This window comes from Gallinula chloropus (assembly GCF_964237585.1).
Source record: "Gallinula chloropus genome assembly, chromosome: 22".
NCBI classification, from domain to species: Eukaryota; Metazoa; Chordata; class Aves; order Gruiformes; family Rallidae; genus Gallinula; species Gallinula chloropus.
In genome coordinates, this window is record NC_140107.1 from 6520061 (window position 1) to 6542309 (window position 22249).

A 22249-nucleotide genomic window follows, 5' to 3' on the forward strand; every position below is an offset into this window, starting at 1 on the left:
GAAACTGGCAGCAGGGAACGAGCTCCAAAGCCTCTAATACTTGCCTTACCTGTTGACTCTGCGTGGACATTTGTCGGGTTTGATATCCACTTCATAGTGATACACATCGATCTTGGGGATGTCCACTTCAAAGTAGTTGGCCAAGAGCTTGATGGGCTTCCCAACGGTTCCTATCCCGGGCCGACGCGGCGCTTGAAACACTTGCTGCAGCGGTGGCAGGTATGCGCCTGCAGCTGCGGGGAGAGAAGTCGGGTGAGGAGGGCTGGAAGGAACCCCCTGCCCAGACAGACAGACAGTTCAGACGCAGAGCTCTCCATCACCACATCCTGACCCAGGGAGGTCTCCTACTCCTCATGCTCCTGGCAGGAGGCAGTGGTGGGAGAACTCGGAATGGCCCTGGGCACAATCCAGCCAGCACCAGCTGAGCCATCAAAGGGCAGCACCAAACCCTCCGCTGTGACGATGCCAAACCCTCCACCAGCAGACAAATAATCTCCACTTTGCCTCAGGGAAAGGAACTTGTGACACCAAAGGGTCTCCCACCACCTGTCCTGAGCACGGGCGCACCCACATCCTGGCGCGCTCCCCGGTACCTGTCACTCAGTGCCCTGACCAAACGTGGGGACAGAAGGTCACGTTCTGTCCTCCTGCCACAACAGAACAGGTTGTACCCAATGTCCACGTTAAAAGGGCTTTGGAAGCACCTGCTTACACCACCTGCAACTCCTATTTCACAGGAGAAACATCGTCATGTGCAAACAGCCAGAACAGCGGCCAGAAACTCCCCAGCCCTGGGTCTCAAAAACCAGAGCAGCCTCGGGGCTGCACCGGGAGCTCGCCATGGGGCCACAGCAGCCGCCTGCCCCTGAAGCTTCCAGGAGAGATGGGCACACTGATTTAATCTGCTGACACCCTCTGTCCCTGGTCCCGCCGTGGGGAGCTCATGTGGGACACCCTGGCAGCCTTTGTCCTGCAGCCAGGCCAGCTCCTGTCCCACTGATGGACAAGCCAGCACTGGCACAACGGGGACGGGGCGAGGGACTGTGGCTGCTCCAGGGAGAGAAATACGGCCCCGCGGAGACTCTGGCACTTCTGCCGGCAGCAGCCCTGCTGCCTCCCTCCCCGCCAGCTCACACAGTGCAGGCTCCCATGGGAGAGCAGCGTGGCTCTGCCAGCACGGAGCTGTGGGTCTGCACCTCTCCGGGGGACGGAAGCCCCAAGACCCCGCAGACCGCGTGTTCCCCTCCAGCCTCCTGTCCATTCCGGCCCGGTGCCGGAGGGAGGATGCCACAGGAAAGGTGTTCTTGCATCTGCACTATGTTGATTATTTAACAGTCAGATTTTGCAGGATAACAGCTCGTTTTACACTGGTTATTAACAACCATGTTTCCAGGATAACCCACGTCCCAGAGCCTGAACCTTCCTTTCACCCCCAACCCCTGCCCAGGGTAATTCTCAACTGAGGATCAGGCACGGAACCCAAAACCCACATCGAGGAGGAATGCAAACTGTGGGGAAGCTGCTGATAAACCCCAGGGGAAATAAAACCAGTTTGAGGAAACCCTCCCTTGAATCATGGGAGGAAGCAAGAAAACCAATCCCAAACCCCCACTTCTAGTAGTACTGGCCCCAAGCTCTTAAAGAGGGAGGCACCAGTTGTTCCACCAAGCCCATTACACAGCCATGCTAACGAAGCCCTGGAGCCGGAGGGATGGGCACCAGTGCCTGGGCACGGGGCTGGCTGCAGCATCCTCAGAGGTGTCTTAAAACTATCTCCAAAGGTGCCCAATGCCACTGCTCTCCGAGGAGGGATCTGGTCTTCCTGCCCTGTTCCCACTCTGCCCCAGTTCACATCTCGTGTGTCTCCAGTGCTATGAGGTCCCAGACAGCTGGGCCGGGTGTGGGGAGCTCAGGGTAGGGGATATTTGGAGCTCTCTGCCCCCTAAACAGCGTGTTGGCCCCTGTTTGGCTCCCAAGCACACGCTGCACTTAGCACCCCTTGCTCCCAGCCACTTTCTTTTGAAATCCAAACTCCAATTCCAGGCTGAAACCATAGAAAGCAGAAAGCCCAAAGTGTTTTGTGCCCCATCTCTGCAGGACTTTTCCTGCCACAGGACTCCCAGGGACTGGACAACCCTTGCAAGCACCCAGGGACTGAATCGTGGCACTGACTTCTGCAAAGCCCAGGAGCTCCAAACTCTCCTGGGAGCCTCCAGCCTGGGGCTAACCTGGCCCCAGCACCTCCTCAGACAAGGCAGCATGGGGCGTGGAGCAGTCTGATGAGCAAGACCGGGATCTTGGAGGCCAACACAGGGCTCAGACCCCCACAGTGCTCGCAGCTTCTCCAGGGCAGGGTGGCTGCCAGCACCCCCAGGGACAAACGGCTCCGCTCCAGGGGCAGCTCGTTTGAAGTCACCGATTTTCAGGCGAGCTACACGCGGCGTAATTCATGTCTCCACATGACAAACATTTCTTGGCAATCGCCAGCTCCCCTGGCTGCAAGCTGATGTGTTTTTAAATCACGGTTCGCAATCAAAGAGGTATTTGCCAGCGCTGCCGGAGCCTCCGCTCCCTGCGCTGCGCCTTCCGAGTGCGAAACCACGCAGCCCACTCACTCAAGACCTGCCTGAGGACAGCAGCTCTCCGCTGCCTTCCCCTCAAGCACATCAAGGCCAGCACCCACAGCTTCTCCTCTTCTGGACCTGCTCACCCCCAAGACCATCCCAGCAGTTGTGTGAGCAGGGAGGTATCTCCATGTGAGCAGGGCAGCACCTCTGGGTGCCCACAGCATCCCTAGGGATGCAGGGCAGCACCTGCAGCCCGGCGGCACTTTGGTGCTGGAGAGAAGCCAAAGCAGGTTTGGGGTCACTGAGAGAAGCCACGCTGCAGAGAGGTGACTGAACAGTCCTGCACCCATCCTGCACCCCCAGCACTGCATGGGTCACCCCAAAAATTAACATCTTGCCACACAAACCAACCCTCTTGCTGGATGATCCCCAAATATGTTACAAAAGTTAAAGCCTCCCAGTTAGCTCATGAATCAGGTAGGAAGGGAGCCAGCCTCCAGCAATGCAAAAGCTGGCTCAGGAGTTTGATGCGAGCCACAAGATACTGGGAACACGAGGCAACGTCACTGAGCTGGGGGGAACAGCACCGTGATGGCAGGGAGACCCCCAGGCTCTCAGCAGTGTCCGTCCCCAGTATGTAGGGAGCAGTAACAACTTTTCCTTTCTAATTTACTTTGAGATCCAAAGGTTTTTATACAGCTGTATCTCCCAGTGCCCGTGCCCGGACTGGGGCAGCAGCATCTACCCGGGACACGGCTGTTTGGAAGGACGGTGACATGGGGACAGCCAGGACAGGGACCAAGGGTGATCCTCAGCGGGGACCTGTGGTATCTGCCCCCCTCGACATGCAAGGTGGGTTCTCACCTGGCCTTGGCTGCTTCGGTTGCACAGGAGAGACCCCAAAGCCCTCGGGGTGAATGCACAGGCTGGGCTCACCCCTTCCCGTGCCCCATCCCTGCCCCGGGACTCTCAGGGTCCCCACCCAATTTGCCTTGGCACAACTCCTCCTGAAAGCCACCGGCTCAGAGGACCCTGTGCCAGGGATCCCCGGGCACCTTGCACCCACAGCCCTGAAGCAGCAGAAAAGGGGCCAGTACCGAAACATGCCGGTTCCCCTTCTGCAAAAGAATCCTCATTAAAAAGCGACCCGAACCTCCCTGAACCAGGGGGGCTTCTGCATACCTCGACTCTCCATGGCAAAGCCGCGCAGGCTCCCACTTTGTCATGTAAATGCGAGCACCCGGGGCCGGGGGCTGGAGGGCTGGGGAGTGTTGTTCCTGCAGCACAATGCAGCCAGTGAGCGGGATGAAATCCGCCAGCCATTATAAATTCAGCGGCCCAGGAGAAATCACAGACTTTCACACACAAAAGCCGTGCCCTGGGGACACGCCGGCGGCGGCGGGAGCATCGCAGGCTGGGCTGTCCCTTCACCAGGAGCATCGCCACTGCCACCACGGTTGGGACCCCGTGAAGCACCCGTGGGCAGAGACGCAGTGAGAGGGCAGTGCTGCCAAGGTGAAAGTCCGTTTGGAGTAATTAGCACTGGGAAAAACGTTTTGTTTCTATTATTTATTGTAACAGCTGGGGAACGCGACCCGCTGCCCAACAGCTGCCTGCGCCCGGGCAGAGCCGCCGGTGGGACGGCATGAAATTACCATGTCATTTAAATCCTCCCCTGCGCCGCATTCAGCCCGAGAGGCCACGGGAACCGGGCTGAGACAAAAGGGAGTTTCACTGTGGCGGCGGGTCTGCGACAGCCCCCTCCCCACACACCCGGCCCCCGCCAAAACACAGAGGGAAAGGGGAGAGCAGCCGGCGGCGCCGCAGCACGCCAAACGCCACTGGACACGCGGCGTGGTCTGAGCCCCCTCCAGAAACTCCCCTGAGCAGGGAATCCTCCCTCGCTTTGCCTCCCGAGGAGGATTTCCCCATCTCCAGGCTCAACACCTGCAGAACCGCTGGCTGGAATAGGTGACCGATGCCATCCGACAAAGCCTGGGCTTCAAAATACACCATCCCACCTCTGCCAGCCTGGACATCACCTCCGCCGCCTGCTCCTTCCCAAGTTGCAGTGAGCAGAACCAGGCTCCTGCAGCTCTGGGCTCTTCTCTGTTCGACACCAAACTGGATTTAAGGAGATCTTGTCCACACAGGACAGAGGGCTCCAGCTGCAGCCGTCTACGCACGGCGTTAAACCCATCCTGTGCACCAGACCCTATCTTCTGAGGGAAAGCTGAGCTGCCCCAGCGCTGCTCCTGCCCCTCGCTACTGTCTTACTACAGCATTTACTCCTGGGAGCAGGTTAGCCCTCAATAGTGAGCGCCAGGCGCTGCGAAGGACTTCGCTGCACGTGTCAGCCTCAGCTTTCCTCCAAGTTAAAGACAGAGGCTGGTGTCCTGCAACCTGACACACACAGTCCTGCGGATGCCACGATGGAGCATCACAAATAGCAGCAAGAGCATCACCCTCTCTGCTGCACCCGTTTGCAGGGAGGGCAAACCATCTGCTTAGGCTCCAGGGAGAGCAGCGCAGTGATGTCAGCAGCATGGCGATGCCAGAGGCATGGACATGGCGTGAGCCGACCCATGAGGGTCCTGCTGAGCTGGCTCTGTCCGCCCTGCAGCTCCACGTCCCTTTTTCTGGTCCCTCTGATGGGGTGTGAGAAGCATCCTGCACGGCAAGTGCCACCACCTCCGCCGAATGCATCGGGCGGCTCATCTGGTCTGTGTCACCCTTCACCCAGGGTCCCCGCTATGGGCACCTGGCCGGGGTAGAGACTGATGCTCTTCCTGCCCTGCCTGCCCACGGGGGTCTCCCATCGTTCCCACAGCCCTTCCAGACAGCAGCTGGGGACACATAGAGCTGGGAGCTGCAGACAAAGGCAGCCCCGATGCTGGAGGGGACAGGACAAAGGCAATGCCGGCTCCTCTCCACATTCCGCTGCCACCAATAGCCCCACGGATCCACTGTCCAGGGGCTCCATGTGAGGTTAAAGCCCATGCAGAGCTCAGCACGGAGCACCCCATGGCGTTTTTCTGCCCGATTTGGCTTCCCTTTAACATCTGCCATCTTAACTCATTCCCGGTTTGTTCTTCTAGGGGTTCAGAGAGGAATCCTACATGCCCTGTCTCCAAGCAAGGGGCTTCTGCTGGATTTGTTTCTTGATATAATCCTGCCCCAGAAACAGGCCTGTGTGATTTCATGTTTCCTGAAGATAAAGAGATCCAACAGACGGAACAGCTTTGGGTTCCTCGCAGGGTTTAGTGCAGGAAGACAACGGTTCAGATTAACGGCTCTTAGGAAGTTTGGGAAGGGTAAAGAAAAACTAAAACTTGGGGGGAAACCAACTGCAGTTTTCAAAACCAGCGCACAGGTGCCTCCCCGAGCAGAGCCTGCGGGTTGGAAGACGTCCCAGGTTCCCCCACTGCCCTTCCCAGCACCTTCACGTTGGGCACATCCAGGCAGTGGGCTGGGTTTCTGTGTGTGAGGCTCAACACCATGCCTGGGGTCCCTCGGTGGGCAGAGGAATAAGACGCAGGGCAGGATCCGTAGTGGCTCCTGCGACACTGAGGAAACCTCTGCCCTGCAGGCAGGACAGCCCAGGTGGGAGCAGACAGTCCCCAGCCAGGTTTGGGGGAGAACAGGGGAATTCCTGGGAGTGCAGCACTAGAGCTCCGCTCCCTGCACAGCCCCCACCGCCCTGGGGACCCCCATACCACCCATGGGACCAAATCCTGAACCCAAGCGTGGCTCCGTCCCACCCCAGAGGCTGTTTAAAAGCAGAATGAGTTATGGGCAGTGGGTGTGAGCCCCCAGCAGGGTTATCCACGTTGGCCAGAGGCAACGGCGAAGCCCAGCCGCCTGCGCGCAGTCACCACATCCCCGCTTCCAGAGGCCAATAAATCAGCCCCAAACACAAAGCGCTGGCAGGCAGACGGTAACACCATCACAGGGAGATGTCCGTGCCACGCTCAACATGAAACACCACGAGGAAGGGACGGAGTTTGATGGCAAATGTGCGGTGGTTTTATGGCAAAATGTCACCATGTCGCCGCGTTACAGCGGGCAGCAAACTTGCCGGCACAAGAGCTGGGAAGGGGCAGCGGTGCCCGGCGCTGCCTCCTCTCCTCCTGCCTTATTTTAGGCACCAAAACCCTTCCGGGACTTGGAGCAGTGCAAGTTCGGAACGCTGGGCACAGGAATGAGCATCTGTCAACACGACGGATGGGGTTTAGGGAACGGGGGGGGGTCCAAACCCCCACGAGCGGCTGGGGTGAAAGCACCAACAGCTGCTCCCATGCCCAGCCCGGTGTGGGAGGTAGGATGTGGGGAGTCAGGGGTGACTCGGGGCCCCCCACAGCCCCTTGTCGTCGGGCAGCTGTGCTCAGCCCCAGCTCCGCGCATGCCCCTGCGTGGGGAGCGGAGCCGCTTCGGGCTGTCACCGTGCGCAGCATCGCCGGCCTCACAGCAGCTCAGCCTGCACCCCGAAACACTGTGCTGGGGAGGACGGGGAGTTGGGGGGATGCTGCTGCTGCTGCAGCTACTCGGGGCAAAGCAGGCCCCGCACTGGGCTCACATGGTGCTTTGGGGGGGTCCCACGCTCCCAGCACCGTGGCTGGACACATCCCCTGAGCCTCTGCATCCCGGCCCCGGGGGGGCTCTGTGCACCCCGGTGAGGGGCTCTGCCCCACGAGCCCCTCTGCCGCCCCCTGCCCTCGCACGGCTGCTCCCCCCAGGGCACCGGGGGGGGCCACAGCCAAACCTGCCGCCTCCTCGGTGCCCTGCGGCGGGGCAGCCCTGCAGCACCCCCCGACCACCCCAGACACCCCCAGAGGGGCTGCAGAGCCGGGCAGGAGCGTTCCCCACGGGGCTGCCCCCGCACCCGGCCCGCCTGCCCCTCGCCTACCAGTACCCGGACCCCCCCCCCCAGCACCCCAATACCCTCTCACAGGGCCCACCCATCACCCCCCGCCGCACATCCCTCCGCCGCGCGGGCCCCACGCGCCCCACTCCCCGTTACAGACCACCCACCCCCCCCCGGGCCCCGCAGCGGAGCTCCCCGGTGCGCACCCCCCCCCCCCCAGCACCCCCGTTGCCCGTTCGCACCCCCATACCCCCCACCCCGCCTCCTCCCCCGCTGCACAGCCCCGCCGCGCGCTCTCGCCCCCCGTTACACAGCCCACCCCCCCCCGCCGCGCGCTCCGCCGCTGCACGCGCTGCGCCCCGGTCTCCCGCAGGTCGCCGCTACCGGTACCCGCTCCCGAGGGTCCCGCTTCCATCCCATCCACGCGGGCGCCGCTCCGAGCGGGCAGGGGCCGGGGCCGGGCAGGGGCCGGGCAGGGCCGGGGCCGGTGCTGCACCGCCGCCCGCCGCAGCCGCCTCTCGCCGCGCCCCGCCGCGCACGCGCCGCCGCCGCCGCCCGGCCCCGCGCCCAACAAAGGCGGCGCCCGCCGCGCCCGCCGCCATCTTGGGCCCGCGCGAAGCGGCGCGGCCGGCCCGGGGCTGTTCCCGGAGGCGCCGGGGAGGGGCGGAGAGGAACGGGGACGGGGGCACCGCGGGCATCGCGGCGGGGGAAACCGGGTGGCCCCGCGGGGAAGGGGAAGGAGCCGCGACCGGCGTTGGGCAGCGCCAGCCCGCGCTCGGGCCTGGCCTCCCGCCCCCGCCTGAGACGATGTCGGGGCTTTTCCTGGCTCGTCGGACTCGGTTCGTGCCGCCGGGCCGAGCAGGAGGCGGTGGGTCCCGCGGGGGCAGCCGTTAGCCGACCCTAAGGCTCTCCGGGCAGCCCTGGCCCCGCCGCCCCAAGCCCACCGAAGCTGGTCAGCATCGCTCCGGTTTTCCCGGTGTCCACCGGCCTCCCCCTCCCCGGGTGCACACACCCCGGCACCGAGCCCGGCACCATGGAGAAGGCTGGCAGGAGTCCCGGGAGCATCGCTTCCAGCCCACACTATGTGCTGCCGGGTCTGTGTCCCCGGTCTGGACACAGCAGGAGCCCACCAGGCATCCCAGCCCAGTGCAGTCACACCACGGAGCACGGGGGGCTGTGGGTGCAGCAGATGGTGGGGTGGTTCAAGATTTGGGGGCTGCAGGCACCGTGCTGTCCCAGCCAACCACCACCATCCTTGCCCACTTTCTGGACAGCTCTGGATAAAACCATCCTTCCCTTTCCAGGTCCTCGGGCTGGTGCAAGGCAGAGTTCAGTCTCAGGTCCCAAACCCACAGGGTCATCACTGCCAGAAGAGTTAAAACACAGCAGTGAGGTCTGCTGAAGACACAGGTTAGCATAAGCCAAGGTGTGATGAAGATGAACCCAAGTTCAGGTCTGCACCCACATCTTCATCACTCCCTGGCCTCGCCCGCAGCATTCCTAGCAAAGCACTGCTGCCCGAGGAAAGGAGAGACCCTCACCTGAAATAGAGAGGATGCATAAGTGAACAGCTCTTCCACTTATTAACCTGTGGCTCCCTAAAGCCCGCTGCTACTGTATTTTCTCCAGCCAGCACTATGTAATTTCCAAGGTTGAACAAAACCTCCACCCCTGGTTAGCACTGAAAAGGGGTCATTCCCAGAGGTGTTACCCAGGCAAACCGCTGTCCATGCCTCAGTCCTGGCCCCTCAGAAAGAAATCTGTTGTGGCAATGAGCTCCACAGGTTACACATGGTGTACAAGTTTTAATTAAAAGTTAAATAATTTAAGACATTTGTTTACAGGCAGCAGTATCAGTTGCTCACTCTGTACATTGCATTTATTAGACATCAACAAGGAAAACCAGAACATTTGGCACAAGAATGCCAATTATTTTTTTTTTATTAATATTATTATTTTTGGACACATGAACACAAAATATCCCTGCAGGCTAAAAAAAAACCATAATAATGAAATAAAATAATAAAATACATTGCAAGTTGTACACGACCAGCATCTTATCGCAACGTGGGTCTGCTAACCCGCCCATAACAGTTTAGAAAGAGTACCTCGTATTGCTATAGACATACATCCAGTCCAAATTTAATAAAATACAGTTTTAAACATTACAAGTCTAACAATATAGAAACAAAAAAATTACATCATTAAGTCAAAATGAACAAATGCAAACATTTTACACTGAAGTTTCAGCCTCTAAGACATAGAAATATGAAAACGTCAATAGCAAGGTATAAGAAAATCTGTAAGTGATATTACAAGATCTTTCCTCCAGTGCACAAGGAAAAAACCTTGTAGTTGAAACAGTATTGATACAATGCCCTCCAAACCCTGCCTTCCTAAAATGAAAGCAGGGTTACTCCCTTGCTATTGAGCAAGAAAAATCCTACAGCACATCCACAAAGGTAGTCTGGGGGGTTGGATTCGGTAAAACTCTGCCTCTGAACAAAGGAGCCCTTCCCCAGCTGAAGAGCAAAGCTGGCCACGGAGGGTAAGGGTCTCCCACGCTGGGTGTGGGGTGAGACGCACTGCGCTGAGCGCATCGGGCCGTACAGCCTCCCCGCACCCTGTGGCTCCGGGCTCTCCGCTAAACCACGGTACTTAGGGCTGTTGGGATATCTGAGGTGGGCTGACTAGTGATTGCTAGAGCTTGTTCAGAATTCAGCTGTTCACAAAGCAAGCAGAACAGGGTTGGAAATGGGATTTCTGCCCCCCTTTTTTTTTTATTATTTATTTTTAATTTTTTTTCCTTTTTTTTTTTTTCTTTTTTAAAATGTCAACCACCCCCTTCCCCAACTCTTAAAACTTTGCTACATTTAAACTCTTTCACACCACATAGCTAAACAGTGGCCAACAGGCTTTATTTATAAAAAAAGAAAAAACCAAAAAGAACTAAACAAAACCCAAAACCAAACAAAAACACCCTAAGAACTACATCTACAGAATGCACATCTTCCCATTGATTGACACATGCATAACGATTCAGTCAGTCCCAAGGGGTTAATCCAGATCCTCGAGCCCAAACCTCCAGACTTGGACTCGGACCTGCGTAGGACCAGCACTGCAGAACCTTTTGATCTGAGCGTTGCAGTCACCACACACGCTCCTGAACCGCAACGCTCATCCCCAAAGCAACAGCACCGCACGCTGAGCGGCGTCTAAACGCGAGATGAAGGTTCTGGCCCTGCAGCCCAGGGCTAGTCCCAGCCTAACAACCCGCATAGTCCGAGGTGAAATAGTCCAGTCGGAGGCAAACAAAGGAGAGGCTCTCACTTCGCTCAGTCAGAACTGGGAGTGCTTGGCACTAGACAGCTTACAAACTGGTGAGAAAATTAAGTCCCCCTTACGCACCCTTGATTAAACCAGTCACGTTGTCCCCTAGTGCACAACCCCAAACCAGCGAGCGTGGATCCTATCACTAAGAAGGGTGCTCAGTTTCTTTTCAAGGTGCCAAAGTTTCTCCACGTGTGTTGGGTCAGTCAGAGTTCATTCCAAAAAAAGGGTTGGTTTGTTTTTTATGGTTTTTGTTTTCTCCCTGAACGAGTACTGAGAAAAGCAGCCATCTAGCTGAAGCAGCGGTCAGTCTCCCACCCACATGTCCTGATTTTATTACACAAGTGAGGTATTCTTTAAAAAAAATTAAAGAAAAAAAACAAACCTAAAAAGAATCTTTTTTTTTCCTCCCTTTTTTTTTTTCCCCTCTCTTTTTTTTTTCCTTTTCCTTTTTTCAATCTAGACCTGTCCACACTACGTGCCAGGAGCAGAGTTTGCTTCAGTCTCATTTTTAACAGAAAATAAAAACTTTAAACTTAATTTAAGGAGACATACTACTTGAAAGAAGGTTATAAAACTGGTTCAGTGTACCATGGTACAACTGGAACAACAAAAAAACCCCCAGCATTTAGAAATGTAAACTTTAATTTATTTACAAGCTTAAAAGACTGAAGGAAACAGCATTTCATATTGCTGAGCTTTTGAGGGGGCTGGTTCCTAAGCTTTGGAACAGCAGACAACTTAGCAGCAAACCCCACACGAGCATCAGAGACCACAGTGCAATCGTTGGACTTCTCAAACTTCTGTTCTCAAAGTAGCGGTGTTGGCTCTACTCAAGTTTAGGAATAAGCTTTTAATCTGCGCTAACTTAGGTTAACACTAAGGAATCGAGTCTTAACATACTATGTTCATGGATTCCAACAGTGAAACCAAGCCCCTGTTCTTTATTACACATTGCAGCTGAAGAAAAGCCAAGCAGATTAAAACAACCCCTAATTTCTAGGCTGGGACAGAATCAGTATATGCGACTTACATCGGATAAACATGCTGTTGAATGCAGGTGTGTGTGCAACCTAGATTCCCAGGGAAAAAAGAGTCTAAAATGCTGGTACAAGTCCTTAGGTTGCCTGTCACACAACACGTTTAACTGTACAGATTGGCAAGCCTTTCCTACACGTAACACCCAGTTTCCAAGCTTATAAAAAATGTTGTAGACAGGACACCAACGGTGAATATAAAACAGTTAAAAATAATCCTTAAAAAAAGCATGGAAGTGTGTCTTTTCTAATTGGTTTCAGAAACTGCCAAATTTGTGTGTTCAGAAAACGACACGAGAATGTTGGTTAAACTCATGCACAATCCTCAGCTAGAAAATTACACTGTTAGGGGGGCTTAAAAAACAAATATTTATTGCCAAAGTTAAACCCTCTATGAGAAAAAAGTTTTAAAATCACTTAGATTTATCAAACCACACAGCAGCATAAAGTGGGCACTTTTTGTAAAAGTCTGCAAAATACCTAAAAGCTAATTTTTTTTTGTTTGTTTTTTTATCATTTTTAGAGGGGGGAAATGATGGTTCAGCACTTGTTACGATACCATGGCAGTATTATTTGTAACCATTATAATTAAAATCTACTGACAGGCATCACTATCTGGTTATATATTACACATTCACAGAACAAGAACCACCTATTTGAACTCGCAGTATAGTGCAATTGCTTTGCAGCCCAAGTCTGCAGAGATTAAAAAGATAATTAGTAAAACCAACAAAAAAAAAAACAAACCTGCAATACCTGTGAAAGTTATGTTTGTTAAAAGGCATTTACAGTAGTGAAGTCTAAAATCTCCATTTAAAAAATCTATGGCCCCACACAATAGAACAATTACATTGAACTGGAGTAAAACATCTCGCCGTAATACGCATACTCACTAAGCAGTGCACGGAGACGGGGTGGGGGGATCGGTCATTAGGAGAAACTAATTAGGATGAGAATGGAAAAAAAAGACAGCTAGCAAAATGTTGGATAGAAACCTTTCGTGCCAAGTCCTTGAAAAATTTCAGGATGATCAGCCTTTTGCGCTTTTGAGGTAAAAATTCAGTCCAATGCATCAGAAAAGACAAGTCTGTGAATTTCTATGAGAGAAAATAATGAAACAAATGGCTCAATTGTGTCGGTGCATCAGACGTTGCTGTGAAGTACAGATTCAGTGCGACTGTTCAGAGCTGCTGGTAGTGGGCAGCCTGAAATAAACCAGGCCCTAGCTATAGCGGGAGGCATTCAAAACATTTCAGGACTGCGTGGGGTTGTTGGTTTTGTCTCATCTTCCCAGATTCTCTCAAGCAAAATACATAGTATGCTGAGTATCGTGGTGGATCTGCACTGCCTTTGCCAGTGCCTGAGGATCGCGGCCGTTGCTCTGTCCCGACACGTGGCTGCCTTCAGCACTGTAAAAACACAGACAGGGACAGAGAACCGTGAACAACTGGGACCACCAGGGTATAATTCAGGTCTGTTATCTGGTGATGGCCACGTTGAGGTGCAGTTCCTTACCTGTCGTGATCCTTGTCCACGAGGTGGTACCTGGCCCTAAACGCTACCAGCCTGGCGTAGTAGGCAGGAGCCGGAATAGAGACCGATCGCGTACACCGGACGTACGTGTGACACAGCTGATACGTCAACAGCTGTAGTTCATCTGCGGTAAAACAGTTGTCATCCCACAAGACCTGGTAGTGGGAGGGCCGGCTGGTTCCCTGTGGGGAACAGATGAGTGGTCAGCTGGACAGCACGGACTAAAACAGAAGCTGCACCTTCCGTCAGCGCACTGAAGGGCCCAACGGGCAGCAAACTGCTGTAACTCAGTCTGCCCAGCTACAAACAGAAGCAATGTTCTCATGGGGACAGCTGTAAGGATTCAGTCCCACAGCCTGAGCACAGCAGAGGTGAAGGGTTACCTGAATTCCTGCGTGGCTACAGAGGTAAAAGTCAAATTCAGAAGGATGTGTGATCGTGCTGTCCACAGTAGTGCCTGCTGGTACGTTGCCGCTCTTCCCCACCTATTGAGGAAAGGTTATTATTAGCCCGTGGCTTTTTTTGGAAGTGACCCAAAAATACCTCCTAAGGTAGGCTCTGCTTAAAGCTGCTTGAGAATTTACTGCTCAAAAAGGTGGAAAAATATTAAGGTCATTTACACAGGAGGAATGAAAATGTTCTCAGTGAGTTCATTTTTAGAAACCTCACCCGATCCAATTGGTGTGTCATCAGAGCAAAAGAAAATCCTTGCCAGTGCCATTAAAATTGCAGAGTGGGATAAAGCCCACATGAGTAATTCAGGATCTGAAAATGCAGGCTTTCTGAAATAAATTCATTTCATACCCTTGCTGGCACTCACATCCCAGAGATCTGTGATTTTTAAGCAAACCTGAGATCAAGGACTTGCCCAAAGAAGGTTCCTTAGTTGGCTTACGGATTTGCACCACAGGCAAATCTTACAGATGCCTCTGGAGACAGAACAGACAACAAACTGAACAACTAGTGCAGTTTATAATCAGCAACCCCAGTCTATAAAAACCCCAGCTACAGCTCCAGATACACAAATACAGGGATGTAGAGTACGCCTACTCCAAGAGGGGCTGGGAACAAGCTGTTCCATCTGACCGCTCAATCTAGAGCTATAAAAAAGGGGAGGAACGGGCTATTTTGGTACAGAAAGCATGTTGCTGCACACAACTGCTGCTGCTACAGCAGGTTAATTCAGGCTGAGTGGGCGAGATGGATTCCACCCCACTTAACCAAACAATCTTCTTTTCCTGTTGCCATCACCTCCTTCTTATGTAGTTAACAGTACTTGCCCTTTCAGTTTTGTCAGCACAGAATAGCCTGGTGTGATGCCTTTTCTGCACAACAATGTAGGTTATTCCTGGTCTGTAATCTTCTTCCAAACTAATACAGGCCTTGCGGATCGCTATCAGTTCTGGCCAAGCTACCTGGAAGTAGAAGATGGAACTATTAGGTGCTGAATTCAGTACATGCAAAGCTATTCTCATTTTTTCCCATGTGCAAACACCACTTTGTAAGGAACAGAGGCACAGTACATTGTGCTTGCCCAGGTAAACTCAGTGAAACTGTTCATTGTCCCCTTAAAAAACACAACCCACACAAACAGATGTTCTTTTCAGAGCCAAATCCCTTTTCCCAAGCAACAAGACATCACTAGACAATACCTGCTTCATCTGCCCTTCTGATACTCCCCCTCTGTAGTAAATGATCCTCGTGGGCTTGAAACGAGTGGATTTGTAGAACTGGATCAATAGTTCTCGCACCATGTTGGTCAGGTCCTGTATCACCTCCTGACTGTAGAGCAGCTCCTGGGAGGTCTCCTGGCGGGAGGTCTGCACGCGCACGGTGGCACAGTACCGGCTGGGATGGCCATCCATGCTGCCTACCACAGCAGCTATGGATGGCTTCTTCCCATCCCCAGCAGGAGGGTGAGTGACATCTGCTCCCAAAAAGATCACTGGCTGCTGGAACACCGAGGGCCTGTATAATATGATTAAGGTTTAGTTAATAATAAATAATAACAAAACAAAGAAGGGGGGGTGAGGAAGGGAAAAAAAACCCCAAACAACAAAACATTACAACCAAGGAACGTCTATCCAAACCACTCAAGAGAACTAAAACCCTGTCAAAATCATGAAGGATGAAGTTCTCTGCCTCCAGCTCTCACAGTCCAGGGGGAAGAGAAAGTGAAAAGGAAAGGACTAAAGGCAGAAAGAGTTCCAAGCATTTATCAGAAGTGAGACTTCCCCCTCACTCCTGTTCTTTCAAAGGCAGGAAAAAGGGACGTGGCAAAAAAAAGCCCCTCTGTGAGCTTGTTTTCACACATGCTGCTGAATGGCTCTAACACTAGAGATGTTCCTTGGCACAGGCAGATTCTGAATGCTGAAGCATCCTTTTCTGTCCACTTCAGACTGTGGGTACTTGTAAAGCACATAATATTTTGAAAGGTATCATTTTAGCAATCAAAACAAAATGACACAGGTTTGCTTGACAATCCAGGCTTCAAGGAGAGCTTTAAAAGTGATCTCACCTTTGATGAGGTACAAGCACATTGTTGATTCCTCCAAGCTTCGCATTTATCTTCAGGCAGAGGTTGGACAGCGTCTGTGGTGAGGTTTTTACCACGTTCTTTACCTGAACACACTGAGTGGCCATTCCCAGCAGAGTGTCACCAACCCGCTTTACCTCAGCTGTGACAGGAAAGTAAGTTAGTGGTTCCAGTTACCTGAAGACTCAGCACTTACACCCCATTTCTCTTATATCTTTTTTTCAAATGTTACTGTAATTCAGATCCTTAAAAGCTGACTGACACAGGTTCAGTTTGCCCACAGGTTCAGTCAGACACTCCAATTAGGCCTGACAAACCCATCTCCAAAACCCCCTTTTAAACAGAACCTAGTGCCCACTCTGTCTTCTTCCTTCCCAGCGCTGAAACACACAGTAAGATGCCCACTTGCTGTACAGCTAATTAACACCTCACAGCCTCTTCTGCATACCGTACACAGGCGTCTTTCCAGGGAGAATCACCACGATCAGCTGCAGACCAACATATGTCAGCTTCAAGTGTTTAAACATGGGCTCCACGCTATCTGCACCCTGGGCATACTTGCAGAAACAGGGCTGGCCCTGGATGGGCATCCCTGCATCCTTTGAGATCTTACGCAGCTGGTCAGTAAAACTCCTGGAAATGAAATATAAATGGGTTTGTCCCACCCTTCACACTATGTTTCACTTTGTTGTTAATTTTATCAAGAAGGTCTAAGCTATTTCAGCTATTTCACAGCACTTCCAATTAAACAGCACAGTAATTATTTTGCAGCAGTTCTATCACTCTAAGAAACTCACTAAGAGGATTCTAATCCCATCTGAGGACATTTCATGAGCCTCTGTTCCTGTACTTTTAGGAGTCTTGGGGAAACAAACACACATCCAAGCTGAACATTCTGAAGCAGATTCCCAAACCAGTACTGATGCTGTGGTAGATTGTTCACTAGTCCACCAAACTGAGCTGAGCATTATTGCACACATGATTTTATTGCAACCATGATTGTTACCAAACATTTAAGCAGTTCACAAATCTCTAGGATTTCATGGAGCAATTTAAAGGACAGGTGGGGAAAAAAACGCAGAGTATGTTGCCTGGGAGGCAGTAAAGGTTAAGAAAAACTTAGGGAAAAAATGTTCAAGTTTCAGAATGAACAACCATCATCAGTAATTTGTAAAAGCAACAGAATACAAGTGGAATGCAGGAATGCTTTCCTCCAGAGCAGGGGAAACAGCCTCTGCAGTAAGGGAATTAATGGTTTTCCTAGCTGGCCAATTAGGTTATGAACTTTGTCTCAGTCTGCTGCCAAGCTGTAAATATTTAAGACGCTGCAGAACTGTCATTTCCTCTTTTTATTATTAGATGCCTCAAAATCAAGTTATGTTGCATACCACCTCTCAGAAACATGAGGAAAATAGACCTTAAAATAAGTGTCCTGAACAAAGAGGAAAATACTTACTTTAGTAAATCTTCCCTGCATTGTTTTTGAGGAGCAAAACAGGCAACAGCCCAAACTTTAATCTCAATGCCAGCATAGAATTGTTTTCCTCTCATGTCCCAGACACCTTGGTTTGGTGTAGCCACAGTCTTGTTCTAGGCAAAAACCAAAGGCAAACTAAAAATAAAATGCTGCTTCATTTTGACTATAGCTGAACAGTGCTGATACAGAGGAAGCTTTGTGCGAAGATACACAGAACACTTCATGAATTTCAATAACCTCAGGACAAGGTATTGCACAAGACAGAAAAAGCTCACCCTGCCTCCATACTGCAGCATCGGTGCTGGCAAAACTCTGCCCGTCAACTCCGTCATTTCGTTATGGACAACAATACCAAACTCCTTCAGATATGGGTCAGGCCCCCCAACCATACTGTTGCTTTTCACCTGGTGACAAGAGATGCATGTATGTAACTACACCTGATGCTTCAGGTGGCTCTGTCCTCTGCACCGTGAATAGGCTTTCTATTTAAAAGGATTTGTTTTAAAGAAGTCAGATACTTGGAGGGTTTTTTTAATTCCTGCAGTTCTTGGTCATTCTGCTTATTGTCACATATGCCACACTGCTTCAGGAAGAGCCATGAGAAGTGACAGAGCTGAACTGCTTAGCTGGCAAGAAACACTTACTAGTCTGCTGATTTCTTCCTGTCGGTCTGGAGCAGATCGCGCGGTTGCTTTTATCATAGTCGATGTCTGATTGTCCGTCAGCTTCTTGATACACCTCTGGCCTGCCACTATGTTACACACCTGCACAGGAACAGCAGGAGGTGGCGTGAGACTGTTCAACAGAGGACTCACCGCAACGCAAGGGAGCGAGGTTCTTACCTCAAGCGGGAGGTACGTGTGTTTCTGTTCCTGTCCTACTTGGAGACAGGGAAGGTGAGGATATTTCAGCTGCAGACTGTACTTCTGCTTAAAATACTGAGCCACTGTACACTCCATCGCCTGCCCATTTTCCAGCTGCAGAGGAAACCTATAAAGGACATTTGTTCTGGTTAGACTTGTCTGGATTTTTTTTTTTTTTAAAGGAAAAAATGGCATGGAAAAAATCTATTCCAGACTAGAAATGCTGGTAATAGCTCTTTTCCTCAGCTACCGGATCTCTTCTTTATGAAATTCTTTTACAGACTATATGCTGAATTTTTCATAGCTATTTTTAAAATTAAAGCCTTTGATAACTACATTTAGAAGTCAGGATACAGCTTCGATTTTCCTGTGTCAAATGGAATACAGCAGAGGTCTAAACCCACACTATTCCTCTCCACTATTCCTTCTAGTGTACATAATAGGTTCAAGCCTTTTCAGGTTGTCAGGAAGTGCTTGTATACGTACGTCTGATGACTGGCTGGTCGACGAGTAACATTGCAAACTCGGTATTTTCTCTTCATCTGGCCACAATGGGTAACCTCCACTTTTAGACCTGGAAACCCAACACAAGAGTCATCTGAATAAATTCAGGTACAGGAGTCACCTTTGTGAAGGATGAGGGCAAAAACGAGCAGGTCAGCTTCTCAAATGCCTTGCAAATTTTCATTACAACGTAATATGAGCAGGTTTCCAGTATTTCATTGCAGCAGCTTTACAACAAGCTTTTACCTCTGATTTCTTTGGTAAACTTGACACGCTGGGAGTCCGTAAGAGGCTTGGTTTGCTCGTTGATGTTCTGAATGTCCAAGACCTCGCACATGAACTCAATGATAGGCTGGGCACGATAGAAAGCAGTTGCTGACACTAAGATTAAAAAGAAAGGGCATTTAGCTTAGAAGCAGAAAGAACTCTGTTAGATTAGCAAGGCAGAATTTCCTACATACCATCAATGTTGAGCATCATGTTCCACATGGCAGGTCTGACCGACTGGTGGAAACCGAACCAGACCTCCCTGCCGCCTCCCAGGGGGTGGTAGTAACCTTCAGGAGGGGAGAAGAAGGAGCGACCCACAGGAGTGTACCTGAGGAAGAACAGGAAATTAATGCTTTGCTGATTCCTTCCCAATGTACCTCTTTACATTCTTGCCTGTAGTATTTAAAACACATCTCTACAGCACGTTAGAAGTGTTAGAGCTAACTTATGGCAAGTGTACAAGGCTTCAGTGACCATGCAGTTAGAAAGGCTACAGCAAATTCCTGTTAGAAACATGACCAGCAGATACCAGTCCTGAGTTCAGATCAGATTTCCCTATTCTAGTGCAAATTTGTAAGGCAGGCATTGAATTACACAACTGCATCCCTCATCCCTTCGACTGCAGGGAAGTGTAACAGCAGTAGCAGCAAGCAGTAACTGATGCAAACACTGTGACAGATACAAGACTAAGCCAGGAGGAAAGCACCAGAAGGACCCACCTCATGGAGGGAAGGTGCCGTGTGATTACGTCAAGCGCCTGCACAGAATCTTCCGGAACTTCATTCAAGTGCCCTGCCAGAGCTTCCAGCAGCAACTGAAGGCTGACGACTGACACCCACTGAATGGATACTTTAAATGTCTGGTCCTTCCCCTCTCCTGGCAGTGTCACTTCCATATCCACCTGACAGAACAGAATGGAGCACAGATTTATCTTACAGATTAGACTACCACAACGTTAAGCAACGTAACATTTTTCTCCCAGGTATCTTTCAAATCTATGGTTTTGACAATTAGCTTGTGTAATTCTTTTAAAATATTTCAATTAGCTTCCTCAGGATTTTGAAAGCTTGTAATTTATTCGCCTGAGAAACTGCATGGAGGTATCTTTAAGTGTAAATTTAAGTAGTAATTAGTATGGTAACATCAAAGCTCTGGAGAACTTGTTTTCATTGGGGTTTTTTTTTTAAGTCAGCCACTTAATAGCAACATGTCCTGTGAACCAAACAGGAGGGGAAAAAATGAACCAACAAAACCCCAACCCTTTTGGGAAAAAAAAACCTGACTCACTGGGAAACACAAATCACAGTTTTAGCACAGTACTTGAGATCATTGCAGGGGAGTTGGACTAGATGACCTTTAAAAGTCTGTTCCAACCCAAACTATTCTAGAAGTCTGTGATTATTCTCACACCCCATCAGCCCAAAGCATAAATGTGAACTCATTTCACGTATTCCTCACGGCACTGTACCAGCAATAACCAGATCCCTGGAGAGAAGCATGGAACTGGGTTCAAGTTTTGTACCAGGACTGGTTAATACAGACTGCAATCTGTTTGAGCCAGGTTGCTGGCAAGTTCAGCCCACAACACGAAGGGTCAGTGCAGCTGATCTAGCTGTTGACATTACTCATGCCACACGTTCTTATGGAACAGGAGGACATATCACAACAGTGCAGCCGTAACAGCACATTTGTCAGCTACTTCACCATTCAGCAACAGAACAAGGGTTTAGGACAGAGAAGAAGAAAGTTTCTAGGAGGTGGGACTTAGTAACCCACAGATGACAAACTTCAGTAAAACACCAGTAAGTTCCTAGAGATCCCTGCCTGGCACTGCCTGACATTCCCAAGGCTACACTAATACGTGTGACATCATTTTGGGTTTATGTCAATGAGCAGACACTTAAAACTGCTTATCCACTTACTCTATCACGGCCAATAGGTAACGGGTGTGCAGTGTACATGTTCCGCTTCCCATCGTATCCAGGCTGCCGATCACCAAATATCTGCATCTTGAAGTGCCTCACCATAGTATCCACCACCTCTCTACACAGGGATTTATTCGAATTAGGTTGAAGAACAGAAAATCCAGCAATGGTCTTTACACAACAGGTCAAAATTCCTTTTTCCCATTTCCTTAAACGAGCCAGGCAGGAGAAACGACAGCGCGTGAACCAGCCCAAAGCCAAGTCATCAGCAGACACCCCAAGTTTTGAAAGGCCCCTCCCAATTAGGACATCCGAGTTTCAACATACAGGTGTCTATACACAATGCAGGTACTCATACTGTCAGTACAGAGAGGGGACTCTGGAGAGATGCTCAATCACAGGAGCAAATATCTGCCTTGGGGTGAGTGGGGGTGCTCCGTGGATCAATGCTACTGACAAAATATCCACATGTGGACCCTAAAACATCGGCATCAGTCTGCAAGCTGAATCCTCTCCCCTCAGCTGACTTTGTATAACAGACTGTGGGATAATTATCAGGGACTTTCATTTGTAGATTGGAAAATAAAACCAGCTGTTCAAGGCTTAGTACATTTCCTAGAACCTTCTAGATTACGAGCCAACTGCAAAACTTCTTAATAAAAATAAGGAAAATATTATATTACAGTTTACTGAAAAATTAAGCAATTGCTCACCACAGTACAAACATAAAGTGGCCTTTAGCAGATGAAGAATTTCTAGGATGTTCTTAAATCAAGGCACACATTTTTTATGAAACAACCAGTACCTGTTCACTCTTCGGGGGCGTTTTTCTGGTTTGATATCTACATCATAGTGATAAACATCAATCTTGGGGATCTGAACCTGAAAATGATTGGCTAGGAGGCGGATGGGTTTCCCAACAGTTCCCAGGCCTGGGCGACGGGGCGGCTGGAACAGGCTGGCCGGGGGCCCTGGGGAAGTCAAACAGATACGAGTGAGCTGCAAGGTCATTCAGCACGGTGTCCTTTCAGGTGAACTTTAGCTGAAACATCTTTCTCAAAGGGCAGGAACTTAGGTAGCTTTCTGAGGTTGCAAACAGGTGTTCCAAGGGGCTCACAGCCTTCCAGTTGCTTCCAGGAAAAAAAACCCACCCAAACAACCCACACTCCCTAAAGCACATATAGGTTAGTGCCATCATTTGGTCTCAAAATTTAGTGACATTTATTCATGACTGTGGTTGTGAACCTGACAGAGTCCCGAGGTGGAATGCAATGCTTTGCATGTCCTGTATTTTTATAATGCAAAGATAAATATATCCCTAGTGCCATTTCTAGAACTGGCCA

The 22249-nt window shown here is 50.9% G+C and overlaps 2 protein-coding genes across 4 annotated transcripts in view; both read right to left on the minus strand.

Annotated features, from left to right (window-relative positions):
* LOC311200228 (protein argonaute-1) overlaps positions 1-7846 on the minus strand; it is a gene marked incomplete at its 5' end in the record, with an annotated part of 57103 nt that extends 49257 nt beyond the window's left edge. Inside the window, 2 exons of one of the 3 annotated variants that reach the window (XM_084274424.1) lie at positions 50-233; positions 7822-7846. In XM_084274424.1, coding sequence (XP_084130550.1) covers positions 50-233; positions 7822-7846 — 209 coding nt within the window. Of the gene's footprint in view, positions 1-49; positions 234-7815 lie in introns of those variants that run through there. The other 2 variants (XM_084274423.1, XM_084274426.1) reach the window with 2 other exon arrangements.
* Positions 7847-9354: 1508 nt separating this feature from the next.
* LOC311200211 (protein argonaute-4) lies at positions 9355-19812 on the minus strand. Its single transcript, XM_084274398.1, has 15 exons — positions 19701-19812; positions 19173-19309; positions 18958-19092; positions 18694-18805; positions 18187-18334; positions 17989-18108; positions 17620-17748; positions 17324-17457; positions 16316-16500; positions 15850-16009; positions 14984-15299; positions 14612-14746; positions 13715-13816; positions 13314-13513; positions 9355-13207 (listed from the first exon to the last, which is right to left on the minus strand). Exons 1-15 carry the CDS (start codon positions 19703-19705, stop codon positions 13099-13101), a joined length of 2127 nt encoding a protein of 708 aa, XP_084130524.1. The 5' UTR covers positions 19706-19812; the 3' UTR covers positions 9355-13098.
* Positions 19813-22249: the final 2437 nt, after the last annotated feature.